The sequence below is a fragment of the Oncorhynchus mykiss genome, chromosome 10 (assembly GCF_057628025.1).
Source record: "Oncorhynchus mykiss isolate SJ-2025 chromosome 10, ASM5762802v1, whole genome shotgun sequence".
Taxonomy (NCBI): Eukaryota; Metazoa; Chordata; class Actinopteri; order Salmoniformes; family Salmonidae; genus Oncorhynchus; species Oncorhynchus mykiss.
The window spans coordinates 15,663,035-15,685,835 of NC_143031.1; the positions used below are offsets into that span (position 1 = coordinate 15,663,035).

The window sequence follows — 22,801 nt, forward strand, 5'->3', positions numbered from 1 at the left end:
CCCGGTGACCGTTTCAGCGTGCATGTGCCTGACCCGCCACAGGAGTCGCTAGAGCGCGATGTGACAAGACATCCCTGCCGGGCAAACCTCCCCTATCCAAGACAATGTCGTCTCATGGGTCTCCCGGTTGCAGCCAGCTGTGACACAGCCCAGTATCGAACCAGTATCTGTAGTAACGCAGCTAGCACTGCTAGCACTATTTCAGCCACACCAACGGCAAGTGTATAAATAAAAACAACTGATAATACATTTACATAAATATTCAGACCCTTTACTCAGTACTTTGTTGAAGCACCTTTGGCAGTGATTACAGCCTTGAATCTTCTTGGGTATGACGCTATAAGCTTGGCACACCTGTATTTGGGGAGTTTCCCCCATTCTTCTCTGCATATCCTCTCAAGCTCTGTCAGGTTGGATGGGGAGCGTCGCTGCACAGCTATTTTCAAGTCTGTCCAGAGATGTTCAATCGGGTTCAAGTCCGGCCTCTGGCTGGGCCACTCAAGGACATTCAGAGACTTGTCCCGAAGCCACAACTGCGTAGTCTTGGCTGTGTGCTTAGGGTCATTGTCCTGTTGGATGGCGAACCTTCGCCCCAGTCTGAGGTCCTGAGCGCGCTGTCGCAGGTTTTCATCAAGGATCTCGATCTCCCTCGATCCTGACTAGTCTCCCAGTCCCTGCCACTGAAAAACATCCCCACAGCATGATGCTACCACCACCATGTTTCACCGTAGGGATGTTGGCAGGTTTCCTCCAGACGTGACGCTTGGCATTCATGCCAAAGAACGCAGTCTTGGTTTTATCAGACCAGAGAATCTGGTTTTGTTATTGTCTGAGATCTCCAGGTGTCTTTTGGCAAATTCCAAGCGAGCTGTCATGTGCCTTTTACTGAGGATGTCTTCCGTCTGACCTCTCTACCATAAAGGCCTGCTTGGTGGAGTGCTGCAGAGATGGTTGTCTGGAAGGTTCTCCTATCTCCACAGAGGAATTCTAGAACTCTGTCAGAGTGACCATCGGCTTCTTGATCACCTCCCTGACCAAGGCTCTTCTCCCACGATTGCTCAGTTTGGCCGGACAGCCAGCTCTAGGAAGAGACTTGGTGGTTCCAAACTTCTTCCATTTAAGAACGATTGAGGCCACTGTGTTCTTGGGGACCTTCAATCCTGCAGACATTTTTTGGTACCCTTCCCCAGATCTGTCCCTCGACACAATCCTGTCTCTGAGCTCTAATGCCTAATTTTTTTTATGTTAATAAGATATTTCTGTTTTTTATATTTAATAAATGTGCAAAATATTCTCAACCTGTTTCACTTTGTAATTTTGAGGTATTGTGTGTAGATTGAAGAGGATGAAAAAAAAATCAGCAATTTTAGAATAAGGCTGTAACGTAACAAAATTTGCAAAAAGTCAAGGGGTCTGAATACATTCTGAATGCACTGTAGGATGAGCCATGACTTGAATGCAGTATATACACTGAGTGGTGATGCAGCGATATGACATTTTTGGTCGATACCGATATCCAATATTTTCCTTATACCAATAACCGATATTTAACATTTTTGAGGGCTTTTAAGTATTCCAGTACAATTAAATAGTTAACACACACACATTGACGCAGCAGTCTAAGGCACTGCATCTCAGTGCAAGAGGCATCACTACAGTCCCTGATTTGAATCCAGGCTGTATCACGTCTGGCCGTGATTGGGAGTCCCATAGGGCGGCGCACAATTGGCCCAGCGTCGTCCGGGTTTGGCCAGGGTAGGCCGTCATTGTAAATAAGAATTTGTTCTTAACTGACTTGCCCAGTTAAATAAAGGGTACACACACCACACTGACAAAAATGTTATTTTGTTGGCATTTACGTATGTCCCCATTACCAGTAAATATAATCAAAACCTAATTCTTTCACTTACTTGCTGTGCTGTTTTGTTGTTCATTTGTTCAGTCGTTTCATTCTCAACCAGGATTTCTATGGAACTCCTTTTGTGTCTTTGGATGTCAAAAAAGATACACGTCAAATAACACTAATTGTCTTGTCAAATAAGCTTGTTGACCAATATGACTGCACGTCACATAAGAATTTAACATGTTCACACATTTTTGACATAGTTATTACACATTGATTACATTATCACTCGTATTTCATATGTCAACGATTCATCAATACGTATACTATGAGGCTGGTAAAGTTGTCTCGCTCACCTACAGTGCTGGTCATTAAAAAAAAGCTAGCTAGCTCATGGATGCAAACAATGTTCTTCCCAAAAACATAGCAAAACAACATTGTCTGGTTCAGTAGCTATCGTTAGCTAGTCAACTATATAGCTAGGTGTCATCATCTAAAATAACCCTAATTTATCAGACAGCTCTTATTTGATGAATGGTGGTCAACCCATCTATGTGAAGCTAGCCACAATAAGGATTCGCCACAAGAGTGGACTTTCCGGTTAGTCTTCAAAATTAAAGTATGTCATTGACAGTGATGCAAATTAATACAAATAGTAGAATTCTGCCATGATTGAAACGATCCTGCTAAACGAGGTTGGAATGTTATTTAAAATCAACAAAAGACAATAATTTGTTCATTTGACAAAAATCTGTTGAAATCACACTGGATATATTATACTTTAGAATTGCATTGGGGACATACTTATTTCACTGTACAGCCTTACCTATGGATTGTGAGTCAATGACATGGGGTATCAGTCTACTCAGTGACACCCAGAGAACATTAGCATTGTAGCTCTTATTGCAGGACTCTGAAACAACTTTGAATTGAGACACATTTATTGTCAAACTATGTGTATTGAACACTATTCCCGAGGAAAAACAATACTGCGTGGATGTTTTGGAGTCTGATATCTCTGAGGAGGACGTTGGGAAAAAATATATTGGGTATTGAGTAGACTGACACCCCATTTCATTGATCCCCAATCCTTAGGTGAAGCTGTACAGTGCAATATGAATGCCAATACACACAATAGGCTGACTGGGGAGGTGATTTCACACAGTCACAGTCCCGCGTTAAGAGCTACAATGCTAGTATTTGCGTTAATTCTTCACATTTGTGTTCTGTGGGTGTCACCGAGTAGACTGAGTATTCTTAACTGACTTGCCTGGTTAAATAAAGGTAAAATAAAAAAATTATTGTCAAATAGTGTTATTTGATGTGTAATTCTTTTGACACGCAAAGACCCAAACAGCATTCCATAGTATGTTGTGAAGCTAATAGCAGTGACGCTATTACCGTGTAACTCCGGTAGGGCAACATCTGAACAATAGCGCACTTGGTAATGTTAGTGTATACCAGTGCCTGACCAGTTGCAAAAACCAACATCACCCACGGCATAGAACGGTTGATTGTCAAGGGCAATGAATTCCATTATCTTCAATTGCAACTCCACTTTGTCCCTGTACTGTTGTTTTTCTTCTTTGATTGCCTTACGGAGGTCATAGCTGGTCTGTTTGTATGCGCCCATGTTCCCAGTCACCTTGCCGTGGTTAAATGCGATGGTTCATCCTTTCAGTTTTGCGTGAATGCTGCCATCTATCCACGGGTTTTGGTTTGGATAAGTTGTATTCGTCACAGTGGTAACAACAACATCTATACACTTCCTGATGAACCCAGTCACTGAGTCAGTGTATACGTTGATACTATTCCCAGAGGCAACCCGGAACATTTCCCATTCCACGTGCTCTAAACAGTCTTGAAGCATGAATTCCGATTGGTCAGACCAATGTTGAACAGTCCTTACCACTGGTGCTTCTTGGTTAAGTTTCTGCCTATAGGCGCGAAGAAACAGGATGAAGGCGTGTTCTGGTTTAAGGAAAGGTGGGCGGATGTAGGCCTTGTAGCTGTCCCAGAAGGGACAGTAACAATAGTCAAGTGTGTTCTCTTTGTGTGTAGCACAGGAGATGTGTTGATAGAATTTCAGGGAGCGCTTTCCTCCGATATCCTTTATTAAAGTCACCCACTACAATAAGTCCTAGGAGAGGCCTGCTCTTGCCTCTCTCTAACATCATGCATGGCTGCACTGTAATGTTGCTCTATTTCCTCTGCAGAGAAAACCATGAAGGGGCAGAAGGGAAAGCAGAACGGGGTGAAGGAGAGGGGGAAGGAGCGGCGGAAAAGCAGTCCAGAGAAGAAGAATGAGAGGTGGAAGTGTGAGAATGGCTCCCTCCTGAAACAGCTAGGTAAGTCTGACACACCACAAGGGGGGGTAGTGTGAGTCAGACTTACCTGACTCACACTATTCAGATCCTTTGCTATGAGACTTGAAATTGAGTTCAGGTGCATCCTGTTTCCATTGATCATCATTTGAGATGTTTCTAAACTTGATTAGAGTCCACCTGTGGTAAATCCAATTGATGTGACATGATTTGGAAAGGAACACACCTGTCTATATAAGGTCCCACAGTTGACAGCTCATGTAAGAGCAAAAATCAAGTCATGAGGTCGAAGGAATTGTCTGTAGAGCGCTGAAACAGGATTGTCAAGGCACAGATCTGGGGAAGGGTACCAAAACATTTCTGCAGCATTGAAGGTCCCCAAGAACAAAGTGGCCTCCATCATTCTTAAATTGAAGAAGTTTATATATCGGATATCGGTATCGGCCAAAAAATGGCATATCGGTGCATCACTACTCAGTGTATATACTGCATTCAAGTCATGGCTCATCCTACAGTGCATTCAGAAAGTATTCAGACCCCTTGACTTTTTGCACATTTTGTTACGTTACAGCCTTATTCTAAAATTGCTGGGGGAAAAAATGTCATCCTCATCAATCTACACACAATACCACATAATGACAAAGTGAAACAGGTTGAGAATATTTTGGACATTTATTAAAAATAAAAAACAGAAATATCTGTTTAGACGGGAGCCAGTCCTCAGTAAAAGGCACATGACAGCCGGCTTGGAGTTTGCCAAAAGGCACCGAAAGACTCTTAGACCATGAGAAACAAGATTCTCTGGTCTGATGAAACCAAGATTTAACTCTTTGTGTGAAGCATGGTGGTGGCAGCATCATGCTGTGAGGATGTTTTTCAGCGGCAGGGACTGGGAGACTAGTCAGGATCGAGGCAAAGATGAATGGAGCAAAGAACAGATAGATCCTTGATGAAAACCTGCGACAGAGTGCTTAGGACCTCAGACTGGGGTGGAGGTTCACCATCCAACAGGACAACGACCCTAAGCACACAGCCAAGACGGTGCATAAGTGGCTTCGGGACAAGTCTCTGAATATCCTTGAGTGACCCAGCCAGAGCCCGATCAAACATCTCTGGAGAGACCTGAAAATAGCTGTTTAGCAACGCTCCACATCCAACCTGACTGAGCTTGAGGGGATCTGCAGAGTAGAATGGGAGAAACTACCCAAAAACAGGTTTGCTAAGCTTGCAGTGTCATACCCAAGAAGACTCAAGGCTGTAATTGCTCCCAAAGGTGCTTCAACAAAGTTCTCAGTAAAGGGTCGGAATACTTATATAAATGTGATATTTCCATTTTTCTTTTATTTTTTGCTTTGAACTTCTGTACTACCAACACATACTTCAGCCTTCAGACTTGGGTCCACCTGTAGCACAGGACACACCTGTTGGTCATCAACCATCAGTCAGAAACCAGACAACCATGTTTCCATGACAGAGGACGGTGTGTGTTTATGTGTCTGTGTAGATCAGAATCAGGTTTATTGTCCCACAAGAGGAAAATCTTGCCACAGCTCGCATACACAAAGCATTTAGAAAACACAGCAGGAAACAGTCAGCCATAAATAGTACCCCACCAGGAGGAAGCTACAGAATTGTTGATAATAGTCGCAGCCCCTGGGATGAAACTCCTCCTGAAGCAGTGGTGGAGTGAGTAGTCTGGGCTGGAGATCATGTGGCAGGCTTTGCACTGGATAGTGCGTTCATTCCGTAGGGAGAGTTTTGGAGCGGGGGTCCAATCAGTTTAAATGCCGTGTTGGTGATCCTTAATAGTTTATTGTGGTGTGAGACTGTCAGCATGTTGCGGTATCAGATACTTCAATAGAGTAGTGATGAGGATGGGCCGGTAGAGCAGCAGAAGGAGTTTTGGTTTGATTAGACTCCTGATGACAGACAGATGTTGCTGTACCGTGTAGGAACAGGTTGACATACACTCCGAGTTTACCTTGACACACTTAACCCCAAATTGCTCCAGGGACGCTGCACTCATTGTGGCTGTGTTTCTGTGTCTTGTGCGTGTTGTTTCTCAACAGAAATGAATGATGGAGTACTACAGGTATTCTGTCCTCTATTCTTCTTCCCAGACACTGTTGGCTCTCTCCTGTCGGTTGGAGTGATATACTGTAATTTAGAGATACCAGTTGATTCCTTGCGATACCAGATCAGATATCGCCAGGGAGAGAGTTAGGCACTTTGCATACACAGAGGGATGGGCTGAGTGGATATTTGCTGAGTATCCACTTGTCCCTCTAGTCAAAGTTGCTAGTGCCTTCACACAAGGGCGACACCCACCGGTGACCATAGCAACGAAATAAACAAACATTATCGACGTGTGAAAAGTGAATGTCTTATAATTCCATAAGCATGTATAAAAAAGTATTTACATAAGGAACAGAAATGATTAACCCCAAAATACATCACTGACCACACCGCCTGGATAGAATTTAAGAAGCAGACACAGACTGGCATCTGTCCACTAGGGCTAAGAATTGCCAGGGACCTCACGATACGATATTATAACGATATTTAGGTATGATATGTATTGCAATTCTCATGATTCAATATGTATTGCGATTTGATACTGTGATTTTATTCCAATTTGATGTTCCTAACATATTGCTAACAATATGTTTGCTGCAGAGGGACAAGAGAGAGACATGAGAAAACAAGTTTTTATCAGTCATGGAAATTAAAGTGCTGAAAACAAATTGGCTCCCTATTTAAAAAGAAGATGGAGAACAAACTATGAAGGAAAAATACTGGTGTTTTGCTGCAGATACAGCCAACTAGCGCCAAAATAATATTGCAATATTTTCTAAATGATATGATATATCGTAAAAAATGATATCCCGTTATGTAACTGCAGCAATTTTTCCTCCCCATCACTATAGGTCACGCAGGATGTCAGACAGAGGACTGTAGAGTCCCTCTGAGTGTTATGTCGTGGAATCGACTTAAGGGCCTTCTGGGTGTTGATATTGAGCTCTATCCCCAGACTGATACTTTGGGAATCATTTTAACACTTAATTTGTGTTTTTTCAGTTGTCGAGTTTACAGAGCTCTCTCTCTCTCTGAAACTCACTGCTCACTCCCCCCCCTCTTTCCCTTGCTCTGTGCGTATGTGGGGTTGTCAGGGTGACGGGTAGCACCTGAAAACAATCGGTAGACTGTAGTGGGGCCTGCACAAACACAAGTCTGGCTCTGCCCCAGCCAGCGCATTCCTGGCCCTACCTAGCTTAGCTTAGCCTTCCACGCTCCCTGGTTCTACCTAGCTTAGCTCAGCCTTCCACACTCCCTGGTTCTACCTAGCCTAGCTCAGCCTTCCTCCCTCCCTGGTTCTACCTAGCTTAGCTCAGCCTTCCACGCTCCCTGGTTCTACCTAGCCTAGCTCAGCCGTCCTCCCTCCCTGGTTCTACCTAGCTTAGCTCAGCCTTCCACGCTCTCTGGTTTTACCTAGTTTTACCTAGCCTAGCTTAGCCTTCCTCCCTTCTCCCTCCTCCCCCCTCCTCCCTTCTCTCGGTTTCCTCCCTCCCTTCTCTCTGTTTCCTCCCTCCCTTCTCTCTGTTTCCCTCCCTCCCTTCTCTCTGTTTCCCCCCTCCCTCCCTTCTCTCTGTTTCCCCCCTCCCTCCCTTCTCTCTGTTTCCTCCCTCCCTTCTCTCGGTTTCCTCCCTCCCTTCTCTCTGTTTCCTCCCTCCCTTCTCTCTGTTTCCTCCCTCCCTTCTCTCTGTTTCCTCCCTCCATTCTCTGTGTTTCCCCCCTCCCTTCTCTCTGTTTCCTCCCTCCCTTCCTTCTGTTTCCTCCATCCCTTCTCTCTGTTTCCTCCCTCCCTTCTCTCTGTTTCCCCCCTCCCTTCTCTCTGTTCCCCGCTCCCTCCCATCTCTCTGTTTCCTCCCTCCCTTCTCTCTGTTACCCCACTCCCTTCCCTCTGTTTCTCCCCTCCCTTCTCTCTGTTTCCCCCCTCCCTTCTCTCTGTTTCCCTCTCTTCCCTCCCTCCCTTCTCTCTGTTTCCCCCCTCCCTTCTCTCTGTTTCCCCCCTCCCTTCTCTCTGTTTACCCCCCTCCCTTCTCTCTGTTTCCCCCCTCCCTTCTCTCTGTTTCCCCTCTCCCTTCTCTCTGTTTCCCCCCTCCCTTCTCTCTGTTTCCTCCCTTCCTTCTCTCTGTTACCCCCTCCCTCCCTTCTCTCTGTTACCCCCTCCCTCCCTTCTCTCTGTTACCCCCTCCCTCCCTTCTCTCTGTTCCCCTCTCTTCCCTCCCTCCCTTCTCTCTGTTCACCCTCTCTTCCCTCTATTCCACCTCTCCTCCCCTCCTCTCATCCCCTCTTCAACCCTCCATACCTTCTCCTCAGGTCTCCTGTCTCCAGCAGAGGTGCTGGTGCTGATGCTGCGTCATGGAAACTGCTGGCCTGGGGGTGCTGATGACGCCATCACAGCAGCTCTTCCTGGCCTGTTGGGCACGGGGCTCTAGGGACTAGAGGGGGGAGGAGGAACACGTGACTGGCTAGAGGAGAGGGAACAATAGAGGGATTGGACAGGTGTTAGATGGCACCCTATTCCCTATTTAGTGCAATACTGTGCCATTTTGGACAGAACATCCTTATTTTTATGTATGCAACTCGTCTGACAGTTGTCTTGAGTTGTAGTTTTGACGAACAAAAACAGACAATGATGTAGGTCATATGCGGTTGAATCAGTGTTCATGCGTCTGGTGTGGCTGTAGCCTTAGGTAGTGGGGTAACAGGAGGATCTAACAGGGATGGGTCGGTCAGGAATGTTGAAGGTTGTGTTGGTGTGACCCCATGACACCTCTTTGTCTAGTCAATGTCATTATGAGGACCCAGGTGCAGTAGACTTGAGTGAATCATGTACAGCAGACTTGAATGAATCAGGTACAGTAGACTAGAGTGAATCGGGTACAATAGACTAGAGTGAATCAGGTACAGTAGACTAGAGGGAATCAGGTACAGTAGACTAGATTGAATCAGGTACAAGTAGATTAGCGTTAATAAGGTACAATAGAGTGAATCAGGTACAGTAGACTAGAGTGAATCAGGTACAGTAGACTAGAGTGAATCAGGTACAGTAGACTAGAGGGAATCAGGTACAGTAGACTAGAGGGAACCAGGTACAGTAGACTAGAGTGAATCAGGTACAGTAGACTAGAGGGAATCAGGTACAGTAGACTAGAATGAATCAGGTACAAGTAGATTAGAGTGAATCAGGTACAGTAGACTAGAGGGAATCAGGTACAGTAGACTAGAGTGAATCAGGTACTGTAGACTAGAGGGAATCAGGTACAGTAGACTAGAGGGAATCAGGTACAGTAGACTAGAGGGAATCAGGTACAGTAGACTAGAATTAATCAGGTACAAGTAGATTAGAGTGAATCAGGTACAGTAGACTAGAGGGAATCAGGTACAGTAGACTAGAGTGAATCAGGTACAGTAGACTAGAGTGAATCAGGTACAGTAGACTAGAGGGAATCAGGTACAGTAGACTAGAGGGAATCAGGTACAGTAGACTAGAGGGAATCAGGTACAGTAGACTAGAGGGAATCAGGTACAGTAGACTAGAGGGAATCAGGTACAGTAGACTAGAATGAATCAGGTACAGTAGACTAGAGGGAGTCAGGTACAGTAGACTAGAGTGAATAAGGTACAGTCGACTAGAGGGAGTCAGGTACAGTAGACTAGAGTGAATAGGGTACAGTAGAGTGAATCAGGTACAGTAAACTAGAGTGAATCAGGTACAGTAGACTAGAGTAAATAAAGTACAGTAGAGTGAATCAGGTACAGTAGACTAGAGTAAATAAGGTACAGGAGAGTGAATCAGGTACAGTAGACTATAGTAAATAAGGTACAGTAGAGGGAATCAGGTACAGTAGACTAGATTGAATCAGGTACAGTAGACTAGAGGGAGTCAGGTAGGGTAGACAAGAGTAAATAAGGTACAGTAGAGTGAATCAGGTACAGTAGACTAGAGTAAATAAGGTACAGTAGAGTGATTCAGGTACAGTAGACTAGAGTAAATAAGGTACAGTAGACTAGAGGGAGTCAGGTACAGTAGACTAGAGTAAATAAGGTACAGTAGACTAGAGGGAGTCATGTACAGTAGACTAGAGTAAATAAGGTACAGTAGAGTGAATCAGGTACAGTAGACTAGATTGAATCACGTACAAGTAGATTAGCGTTAATAAGGTACAGTAGAGTGAATCAGGTACAGTAGACTAGCGTGAATCAGGTACAGTAGACTAGAATGAATCAGGTACACCATTCTGTATACTTCCGGCCCTTCTTCGGACACTGTGTTAACAACCCTCCAGGCAAGCTTCAATGCCATACTGCTCTTAAATGCAAGTAAAACTAAATGCATGCTCTTCAACCGATCGCTGCCTGCACCTGCCCACCCGTCCAACATCACTACTCTGGACGGCTCTGACTTAGAATACGTGGACAACTACAAATACTTAGGTGTCTGGTTAGACTGTAAACTCTCCTTCCAGACCCATATCAAACATCTCCAATCCAAAGTTAAATCTAGAATTGGCTTCCTATTTCGCAACAAAGCATCCTTCACTCATGCTGCCAAACATACCCTTGTAAAACTGACCATCCTATCAATCCTCGACTTTGGCGATGTCATTTACAAAATAGCCTCCAATACCCTACTCAACAAATTGGATGCAGTCTATCACAGTGCAATCCGTTTTGTCACCAAAGCCCCATATACTACCCACCATTGCAACCTGTACACTCTCGTTGGCTGGCCCTCGCTTCATACTCGTCGCCAAACCCACTGGCTCCATGTCATCTACAAGACCCTGCTAGGTAAAGTCCCCCCTTATCTCAGCTCGCTGGTCACCATAGCATCTCCCACCTGTAGCACACGCTCCAGAAGGTATATCTCTCTAGTCACCCCCAAAACCAATTATTTCTTTGGCCGCCTCTCCTTCCAGTTCTCTGCTGCCAATGACTGGAACGAACTACAAAAATCTCTGAAACTGGAAACACTTATCTCCCTCACTAGCTTTAAGCACCAGCTGTCAGAGCAGCTCACAGATTACTGCACCTGTACATAGCCCACCTATAATTTAGCCCAAACAACTACCTCTTTCCCTACTGTATTTTATTTATTTATTTATTTTGCTCCTTTGCACCCCATTATTTTTATTTCTACTTTGCACATTCTTCCATTGCAAAACTACAATTCCAGTGTTTTACTTGTATTTACTTTGCCGCCATGGCCTTTTTTTGCCTTTACCTCCCTTATCTCACCTCATTTGCTCACTTCGTATATAGACTTGTTTATACTGTATTATTGACTGTATGTTTGTTTTACTCCATGTGTAACTCTGTGTCGTTGTATCTGTCAAACTGCTTTGCTTTATCTTGGCCAGGTCGCAATTGTAAATGAGAACTTGTTCTCAACTTGCCTACCTGGTTAAATAAAGGTGAAATAAATAAAAAAATAAAAAAAGGTACAAGTAGATTAGCTTTAATAAGGTACAGTAGAGTGAATCAGGTACAGTAGACTAGAGGGAATCAGGTACAGTAGACTAGAGTGAATCAGGTACAGTAGACTAGAGGGAATCAGGTACAGTAGACTAGGATAAATCAGGTACAGTAGAGTGGATGGCAGTGGGAGGTAGAGAAGTGTGCTGAGTATCATCTCTGTTTTGTACTCTCCTCCTTCCCTGCATCCCACACCCTTCCTCCTTACCCTTCCTCCCTCCTTCCTTATTTCCCTCCATCCATGTGTGTCTCTGTGCTGAGATGTTAACATGCTCAACATCTCTTTAGTTGATAGCTTACTGTCCCTGATATCATACAGCATCTCCCAGACTGACGGAGCGGGAGTAATCAAATCTAGCTTTATTTATACAGCAATTTACAATAAAAAAACAAATTAAAAACATTGAAATAAAAGCTGAAATATTTACTACACAACAAACATAAGATACAAAACAAAAGAATGACACAAACTGAACAACTAAAAAGCACCCTGAGGAAAAGCAAAGCAAAAAATATATGTTTTCAATATGTCCACAGTTTCTGGCAGGCTATTGCAGAGTCTGAGGGCATGGTAACTAAAGGCTGCCTCTCCATGCCTCTTGGTCCTAGGCTTTGGGATAGTTAAAAGGCCAGTGACAGAGGACCTCAGGGACCTACTGGGTACAGAACTTAAAGCATGTCTGAATTGTATTGCGGTGCACAATCATGGATTGATTTAAAAACCAATAGAATCTTAAAATGAATTCCAAAACTCACAGGCAGCCAGTGCAGAGACCTTAAAACTGGTGTAATGTGTGCTCTCCATCTGGTCTTGGTCAGTACCCGTGCTGCAGCATTCTGTATGTTTTGCAGTGCAGAGACCTTAAAACCGGTGTAATGTGTGCTCTCCATCTGGTCTTGGTCAGTACCCGTGCTGCAGCATTCTGTATGTTTTACAGTGCAGAGACCTTAAAACTGGTGTAATGTGTGCTCTCCATCTGGTCTTGGTCAGTACCCGTGCTGCAGCATTCTGTATGTTTTACAGTGCAGAGACCTTAAAACTGGTGTAATGTGTGCTCTCCATCTGGTCTTGGTCAGTACCCGTGCTGCAGCATTCTGTATGTTTTGCAGTTGACCGATGGCTTTCTTGGGTAGACCAGACAGGAGAGCATTACAGTAGTCAAGCCTGTTTGTAATAAAAGCTTTGATGAGTCTCTCTGTATCAGTCTGAGAGAGAAACAGCCACATCTTGACAATGTTTCCCAGGTGTTAAAAAGCTATTTTAGTCACATTCCTAATGTGTGATTGGAAATTTAGTTCCGAATTTAAAATAATACCTCCGTTTTTTAGCTGGTGTTTTTATCTTTATTTCCCGTGAATTAAAATGTGCGCCTAGATTCTCTCTCTGTGCTTTTGCTCCAACATTAAGTACCTCAGTCTTGTCTTGATTTAGCAGGAGGAAGTTGAGCCAACCAAGTATTTAAATCACTAATAAATCAATCATTTATCCGTGGAGCTAAAATCCTCTGGTGACACAGAAATGTAAAAGTTGTGTATCGTCTGCATAGCAGTGAAAATCAATGCTGTGCTTTCTGATAACTCTGCCCAGGGGTAACATATATAAACTGAACCGTACCAGAACCAAAATCGAAACTTGTGGAACGCCACATGTGATGTGTCTTTTCTCTGAGTTATGTTCATCAATGGTGACAAACTCTCGACCGGTTAAATAGGTCCTAAACCAATTTAGAAGTGGATCGGAGAGGCCATCGCACCTCTCCAGTCTGTCCAGAACGACATTATGATCAACAGTGTGGAATGCAGCACTAAGAGTACAAGGACAGAGAGCTGTTTAGCATCTGTGTTGACTCTAAGATCATGTTGGTTATCTTATCTCTGAAACATGCCGTAAACTCGTCACATTTAGATGTACAGGGAAGTTCACATAGGTTTGCGGGGGAAGGATTTATCAGGGCATCAATGGTAGAGAAGAGCACTCTCTAAGTATTCTGATTTATAGTGATCAAGTTAGAGAAATGAGCCCGTCTGGCATTTCTAATGGCCTTGTTATATTTGCCAAGTTGCTCTCTCAGAATATCATAATGAGAGGTCGACCGATTATGATTTTTCAACGCCGATACCGATTGAAGGACCAAAAAAAGCTGATACCGATTCATTTTTATATATTTGTAATTATGACAATTACAACAATACTGAATTAACACTTTTATTTTAACTTAATATAATACATCATTAAAATCAAGTTATAGTCTCAAATAAATAATGAAACATTTTCAATTTGATTTAAATAATGCAAAAACAAAGTGTTGGAGAAGAAAGTAAAAGTGGAATATGTGCCATGTAAAAAAGCTGCCGTTTAAGTTCCAAGAGAACATATGAAAGCTGGTGGTTCCTTTTAACATGAGTCTTCAATATTCCCAGTTAAGAAGTTTTAGGTTGTAGTTATTATAGGAATTATGGGACTATTTCTCTCTATACCATTTGTATTTCATATACCTTTGACTATTGGATGTTCTTATAGCCACTGTAGTATTGCCAGCCTAATCTCGGGAGTTGATAGGCTTGAAGTCATAAACAGCGCTGTGCTTCAAGCATTTCGAAGAGCTGCTGGCAAACACAGTAAAGTGGAAATGAATGCTTACGAGCCTGCTGCTGCTTACCACCACTCAATCAGACTGCTCTATCAAATATCAAATCATAGAGTTAATTATAATATAATAAACACACAGAAATATGAGCCTTATGTCACTAATATGGCCAAATTCGTAAACTATCATTTAGAAAACAAAACGTTTATTCTTTCAGTGAAATACGGAACCGTTCCATATTTTATCGAACGGGTGGCAACCCTAAGTCTAAATATTGCTGTTACATTGCACAACCTTCAATGTTATGTCATAATTATGTAACATTCTGGCAAATTAATTACAGTCTTTATTAGGAAGAAATGGTCTTCATACAGCAACGAGCCAGGCGGCCCAAACTGCTTGTCGTAAGAACTGGACCAAGGCGCAGCGGATGTTGAGTTCCACATATTTATTGCAAAGTGAACTTAAAGAAAAAAACAATAAATCAGTAAACGAACGACTAAACGTGACTACGTGGTGCACATGCACAAACACAAAACAATATCCCACAAACACAGGTGGGAGAAATATCTACTTAAATATAAATATGATCCCCAATTAGAGACAACGATTTCCAGCTGCCTCTAATTGGGAATCATACAAAACACCAACATAGAAAATATTAACTAGAACACAACAGAAATTATAAACTAGAATGCCCCCTAGTCACACCCTGACCTACTACACCATAGAGAACCAAGAGCTCTCTATGGTCAGGGCGTGACAGCTGTATATGCCCTGACGCGAATGTGCTTTTGTTAAATCATCACCCGTTTGGCGAAGTAGGCTGTGAGTCGATGATAAATTAACAGGCACCGCATTGATTATATGCAACGCAGGACAAACTAGTTAAACTAGTAATGTCATCAACCATGTGTAGTTAACTAGTGATTATGTTAAGATTGATTGTTTTTTATACGATAATTATTATTATTATTTTATTTTTGTATTTTTTTTTGACCCCTTTTTCTCCCCAATTTCGTGGTATCCAATTGTTTTGTAGCTACTATCTTGTCTCATCGCTACAACTCCCGTACGGGCTCAGGAGAGACGAAGGTTGAATGTCATGCGTCCTCCGAAACATAACCCAACCAAGCCGCACTGCTTCTTAACACAGCGCGCATCCAACCCGGAAGCCAGCCGCACCAATGTGTCGGAGGAAACACCGTGCACCTGGCAACCTTGGTTAGCGCGCACTGCGCCCGGATCGAGACAAGGATATCCCTACCGGCCAACCCCTCCCTAACCCGGACGACGCTAGGCCAATTGTGCGTCGCCCCACGGACCTCCCAGTCACGGCCAGTTACGACAGAGCCTGGGCGCGAACCCAGAGTCTCTGGCGGCACAGCTGGCGCTGCAGTACAGCGCCCTTAACCACTGCGCCTCTGCCTTTCTGCAATTTTTAATTGATTAATTTCCTCACTCATCCAAGGAGCTCTCCATTTGGATGTGGCCCTTTTCAACTTTACTGGAGCTATGGCGTCAATGGTCGCTCTTAATTTGCTATTAGTCATCTAAATCATCAGAAGAGGAAGTCAGAATAGGTAGTGGAGTATTGTTCATACACTCCATGAAATCTGTAGCAACTTCAGAGGTAAGGTTGCATTTCTTAATAATTTGTTCAGTATTACCCTGAGCTACAAGGTCGTAAAAAAGACACTATGGTGATCAGATAAGGCAATATCAACAATAGAGGATATGTCAATAGAAATACCCTTGGTAATAACCAGGTCCAGAGTACGGCCGTGGTTATGTGTGGGCACAGTAACATGTTGGATAAAGTCCATAGAGCTCAAAAGATTAATACATTCAATGGCCCTGGAGTCCATGTCTTTTTCAACATGAATATTAATATCGCCCAGCACAATGATTTTATCATAGTTCTCAAGGACAATAGACAATACTTCAGATAAATCAGTAAAGAACGTGGGGCAGTGTTTTGGTGGCCTATACAGGGTTATGGCCAGCACTGGTGGCTGACATTTAAACAGTAAAGTATGATGCTCAAAAGACCTAAAATCGCCAAACGAAATGACCTTACAGCTGAGAGCATTAGTAAAAATAGAGGCTGTCCTCCCACCCTTTTTCCTTTTTCTGATAGAGTATGAAAAGCTGTCGTCTGGGAGGAGGCTTCATTAAGAGAGGCACTACAGTCTGATGACAGCCATGTTTCAGTTAGAAACATGCAATCAACTTTTCACTCTGTAATTTTATTATTATTATTTTTTATTTCACCTTTATTTAACCAGGTAATGAGGTCATTCATGAGAAAGGTTTTACTTGTGATTGCTCTAACATTTAAAAGTGCCATAGTCCTATGAGTGTGGGCCCCTCTGCCTCTGAGGCATCTGCCTCAAAGTAACCAATGGAATAACAACCAAATTATTAAAGTTACAACCACGTTTTCTGACAGTCTCCGATCCATCAGAATGGTAGGCGATAACTGTTTGTATTAACTCGAGTTAAAGAAACATAAAGTAGGTTACTCACAATAGCCATAGTGCCATTTCTATAGGAGTTCATATGCTTTCCAAGTCCTCTGTTGCTTATTCTGACAGGGAGAACTGGAGCACTACCAGACCATGTCTGTCTGTCTCTAATACAGTTTGCGATGTTGCTGGAAATAATTCTGGAACCCCTGCAATTAGGGTGAATCCCGTCTCTTTTAAAAAGTGCTGGTTGCTCCCACAGCAAATCAAAGTTGTCACAAAAAGAGACATTCCTGTCGTTGCAAAGTTTCTTCGGGTACAAGTTCAGGCCAAAAAGTCGGCTGAAACGTTCTGAACCCCTTCGGTAGTACGGAAGGGGGCCAGAGGTAATTATTCTCTTCCCTGTGCTAGCCAGGGTGTAAAAAATAAAAAATATAATTGGTGTCCTCCCTCAGTTCTTCAGATCGCCTAAAACAAAGGTCATTTAAACCGATGTGAGTGACGATTGTGTCAATGTTGGAGTAGTTGCGCCTCTATGGTTTTGTCACTCATTTTGTGGCACAGTTGCCGCGTTCACGTACTAGTCAACTAGGAAATGCTCAGAAATTTCCGACTTGCTAACTGGTTGTGGTTATATACGTGCCATGTTCAACGAATCAGCAAGCCTGTGTATATTTGGTAAATCTACTTGTATATTTTGTATGATATGGTGCTTTCACCATTGGATCACCAAGACCTGTAAATAAATCTACACTCTGAGCACGTCAACCTGCCTTGACTTCTGCTGATTTCATGCCCTTATGACTGCAACATGTCCCTATTTTACAATTACATCATCAAAATGTGTTGTAGACAAAATAATGAAAAGGCCTGGTAGCCTCAATAAATAGACACAGATTTGTAGTTGAACATTCCATGCTTAGATTTTTTTTTTACTTGACTTAAGGCTTGTGACTCGACTTGACTTGCTCTTAGAATGCACGACTTGGACTTCACTCGAGACTCGACCCGTTGTTCTTGGGACTCGACTTGAACTCAGACCTTTTGACTTGAGACCTGCTTGTGACTCGAATAATAGTGACTTGGTCCCACCTCTGGTTTTCTCTCCCTCTATTGTCTGGCCTTGTGAGAACCGGAGTTGCCAGGCTGCAGAGAGGCTCTGGCAGCTAACACTGGGCCATAATGACAGACAAGGAGCCATGCATATCTTATATACACAGACAGCATGCGTCGTCTCCAAAAGCTGCGTTTGACAGTGAAAGTCCCTGGTGGTGGTGACAAAGCACAGACGGACTGACAGACCAAGTACAGGGCTAATGAATTGTTTAGACTCACACAGGAAGTGGGTTGATAGGGTGAGTCCCAAATGGAACCCTATTCCTTATGTACTGCACTACTTTTGACCAGCCCTCAAGTCTCTGGTTAAAAGTAGTGCACTATATGGGGAATAGGGTGCGATTTGGGGGACACACATGCTGGCTGTGAAATTATTTTAAATTCAGTGAAAGAAAGTGTGGTCAAATCCCCCATTCTGTACTCCGTCACTCAGTCAGTCCTACACTTCCTCTTCCTATGGGTTCCAAGGTTGTTAGAATTCCTCTTCCTATGGGTTCCAGGGTTGTTCCAGACTTCCTCTTCCTATGGGTTCCAGGGTTGTTCCAGACTTCCTCTTCCTACGGGTTGCAGGGTTGTTCCAGACTTCCTCTTTCTATGGGTTCCAGGGTTCTTCCAAACTTCTAATTCAAATCAAATCAATTGTATTTATATACAGTGCCTTGCGAAAGTATTCGGCCCCCTTGAACTTTGCGACCTTTTGCCACATTTCAGGCTTCAAACATAAAGATATAAAACTGTATTTTTTTGTGAAGAATCAACAACAAGTGGGACACAATCATGAAGTGGAACGACATTTATTGGATATTTCAAACTTTTTTAACAAATCAAAAACTGAAAAATTGGGCGTGCAAAATTATTCAGCCCCCTTAAGTTAATACTTTGTAGCGCCACCTTTCGCTGCGATTACAGCTGTAAGTCGCTTGGGGTATGTCTCTATCAGTTTTGCACATCGAGAGACTGAAATTTTTTCCCATTCCTCCTTGCAAAACAGCTCGAGCTCAGTGAGGGTGGATGGAGAGCATTTGTGAACAGCAGTTTTCAGTTCTTTCCACAGATTCTCGATTGGATTCAGGTCTGGACTTTGACTTGGCCATTCTAACACCTGGATATGTTTATTTTTGAACCATTCCATTGTAGATTTTGCTTTATGTTTTGGATCATTGTCTTGTTGGAAGACAAATCTCCGTCCCAGTCTCAGGTCTTTTGCAGACTCCATCAGGTTTTCTTCCAGAATGGTCCTGTATTTGGCTCCATCCATCTTCCCATCAATTTTAACCATCTTCCCTGTCCCTGCTGAAGAAAAGCAGGCCCAAACCATGATGCTGCCACCACCATGTTTGACAGTGGGGATGGTGTGTTCAGCTGTGTTGCTTTTACGCCAAACATAACGTTTTGCATTGTTGCCAAAAAGTTCCATTTTGGTTTCATCTGACCAGAGCACCTTCTTCCACATGTTTGGTGTGTCTCCCAGGTGGCTTGTGGCAAACTTTAAACGACACTTTTTATGGATATCTTTAAGAAATGGCTTTCTTCTTGCCACTCTTCCATAAAGGCCAGATTTGTGCAATATACAACTGATTGTTGTCCTATGGACAGAGTCTCCCATCTCAGCTGTAGATCTCTGCAGTTCATCCAGAGTGATCATGGGCCTCTTGGCTGCATCTCTGATCAGTCTTCTCCTTGTATGAGCTGAAAGTTTAGAGGGACGGCCAGGTCTTGGTAGATTTGCAGTGGTCTAATACTCCTTCCATTTCAATATTATCGCTTGCACAGTGCTCCTTGGGATGTTTAAAGCTTGGGAAATCTTTTTGTATCCAAATCCGGCTTTAAACTTCTTCACAACAGTATCTCGGACCTGCCTGGTGCGTTCCTTGTTCTTCATGATGCTCTCTGCGCTTTTGACGGACCTCTGAGACTATCACAGTGCAGGTGCATTTATACGGAGACTTGATTACACACAGGTGGATTGTATTTATCATCATTAGTCATTTAGGTCAACATTGGATCATTCAGAGATCCTCACTGAACTTCTGGAGAGAGTTTGCTGCACTGAAAGTAAAGGGGCTGAATAATTTTGCACGCCCAATTTTCAGTTTTTGATTTGTTAAAAAAGTTTGAAATATCCAATAAATGTCATTGCACTTCATGATTGTGTCCCACTTGTTGTTGATTCTTCACAAAAAAATACAGTTTTATATCTTTATGTTTGAAGCCTGAAATGTGGCAAAAGGTCGCAAAGTTCACTTTCGCAAGGCACTGTAGCCCTTCTTACATCAGCTGATATATCAAAGTGCTGTACAGAAACCCAGCCTAAAACCCCAAACAGCAAGCAATGCAGGTGTAGAAGCACGGTGGCTCAGAAAAATTCCATAGAAAGGCCAAAACCTAGGAAGAAACCTAGAGAGGAACCAGGCTATGAGATGTGGCCAGTCCTCTTCTGGCTGTGCCGGGTGGAGATTATAACAGAACATGGCCAAGATCTTCAAATGTTCATAAATGACCAGCATGGTCAAATAATAGTAATTTCAGTGAACAGGTCAGGGTTCCATAGCCGCAGGCAGAACAGTTGAAACTGGAGCAGCAGCACGGCTAGGTGGACTGGGGACAACAAGGAGTCATCATGCCAGGTAGTCCTGAGGCATGGTCCTAGGGCTCAGGTCCTCCGAGAGAGAGAAAGAAAGAAAGAAAGAAAGAGAGAATTAGAGAGAGCATACTTAAATTCACACAGGACACCGGATAAGACAGGAGAAGTACTCCAGATATAACAAACTGACCCTAGCCCCCCGACACATAAAATAGTGCAGCAGAAATACTGGCGGCTGAGACAGGAGGGGTCAGGAGACACTGTGGCCTCATCCAATGGTACCCCGGACAGTGCCAACCAGGCAGGATATAACCCCACCCACTTTGCCAAATCACAGCCCCCACACCACTAGAGGGATATCTTCAACCACCAACTTACCATCCTGAGACAAGGCCGAGTATAGCCCACAAAGATCTCCGCCACGGCACAACCCAAGGGGGGACGCCAACCCAGACAGGAAGACCACGTCAGTGACTCAACCCACTCAAGTTACACACCCCTCCTAGAGACGGCATGGAAGAGCACCAGTAAGCCAGTGACTCAGCCCCTGTAATAGGGTTAGAGGCAGATAATCCCAGTGGAGAGAGGGGAACCGGCCAGGCAGAGACAGCAAGGGCGGTTCGTTGCTCCAGAGCCTTTCCGTTCACCTTCCCACTCCTGGGCCAGACTACACTCAATCATATGACCCACTGAAGAGATGAGTCTTCAGTAGAGACTTAAAGGTTGAGACCGAGTTTGCGTCTCTGACATGGGTAGGCAGACCGTTCCATAAAAATGGAGCTCTATAGGAGAAAGCCCTGCCTCCAGCTGTTTGCTTAGAAATTCTAGGGACAATTAGGAGGCCTGCGTCTTGTGACCGTAGCGTACGTGTAGGTATGTCCGGCAGGACCAAATCAGAGAGATAGGTAGGAGCAAGCCCATGTAATGCTTTGTAGGTTAGCAGTAAAACCTTGAAATCAGCCCTTGCTTTGACAGGAAGCCAGTGTAGAGAGGCTAGCACTGGAGTAATATGATCAAATTAGGAGAAAGCCCTGATCAAATATTTTGGTTCTAGTCAGGATTCTAGCAGCCGTATTTAGCACTAACTGAAGTTTATTTAGTGCTTTATCCGGGTTGCCAGAAAGTAGAGCTTTGCGGTAGTCTAACCTAGAAGTGACAAAAGCATGGATTAATTTTTCTGCATCATTTTTGGACAAAGTTTTTGATTTTTGCAATGTTACGTGGATGGAAAAAAGCTATTCTTGAAACAGTCCTGATATGTTGGTCAAAAGAGAGATCAGGGTCCAGAGTAACGATGAGGTCCTTCACAGTTTTATTTGAGACGACTGTACAACCATCAAGATTGTCAGATTCAACAGAAGATCTATTTTTTTCTTGGGACCTAGAACAAGCATCTCTGTTCTGTCCGAGTTTGAAAGTAGAAAGTTTGCAGCCATCCACTTCCTTATGTCTGAAACACAGGCTTCCAGCGAGGGCAATTTTGGGAATTCACCATGTTTCATTGAAATGTACAGCTGTGTGTCATCCGCATAGCAGTGAAAGTTAACATTATGTTTTCGAATGACATCCCCAAGAGGTAAAATATATAGTGAAAACAATAGTGGTCCTAAAACGGAACCTTGAGGAACACAGTTGATTTGTCAGAGGACAAACCATTCACAGAGACAAATTGATATCTTTCCGACAGATAAGATCTAAACCAGGCCAGGACCAATTTGGGTTTCCAATCTCTCCAAAAGAATGTGGTGATTAATGGTATCAAAAGCAGCACTAAGGTCTAGGAGCACGAGGACAGGTGCAGAGCCTCGGTCTGACGCCATTAAAAGGGTAATTTACCACCTTCACAAGTGCAGTCTCAGTTCTTCATATGGGTTCCAGGATTCTTCCAATGGGTTCCAGGGTTGTGAGACTTCCTCTTCTTATGGGTTCCCGGGTTGTTCCAGACTTCCTCTTCCTATGGGTTCCAGGATTGTTCCAGGCTTCTTCTTCCTATAGGTTCCAGGATTCTTCCAAACTTCTTCTTCCTATGGGTTCCAGGGTTGTTCCAGACTTCCTCTTTCTATGGGTTCCAGGGCTGTTCCAGACGTATACTTCCTATGGGTTCCAGGATTCTTCCAAACTTCTTCTTCCTATGGGTTCCAGGGTTGTTCCAGACTTCCTCTCCCTATGGGTTCCAAGGTTCTTCCAGACTTCCTCCCAGAAGGCTTTATATTTTGGATGGAACATTTGATGTTACTAACCTCCCACAGACATTCATTATTCATTACAATCATGGTCATAGTCAGATCAACCGAAGCACTGTGAATCTCAAGGGTGTCAAACTCAATTCCTGGAGG

The 22,801-nt window shown here is 43.6% G+C and overlaps 1 protein-coding gene across 7 annotated transcripts in view; it reads left to right on the forward strand.

Annotated features, from left to right (window-relative positions):
* Positions 1-22,801, forward strand: part of LOC110534855 (protein Jade-1) — a 287,817-nt gene that overhangs the window by 257,804 nt on the left and 7,212 nt on the right. For 4 of the 7 annotated variants that reach the window (XM_036989745.2, XM_036989744.2, XM_036989746.2 and 1 more), the window contains one exon: positions 4,060-4,191. In XM_036989745.2, coding sequence (XP_036845640.1) covers positions 4,060-4,191 — 132 coding nt within the window. Of the gene's footprint in view, positions 1-4,059; positions 4,192-22,152; positions 22,286-22,801 lie in introns of those variants that run through there. The other 3 variants (XM_090185914.1, XM_090185915.1, XM_090185916.1) reach the window with 2 other exon arrangements.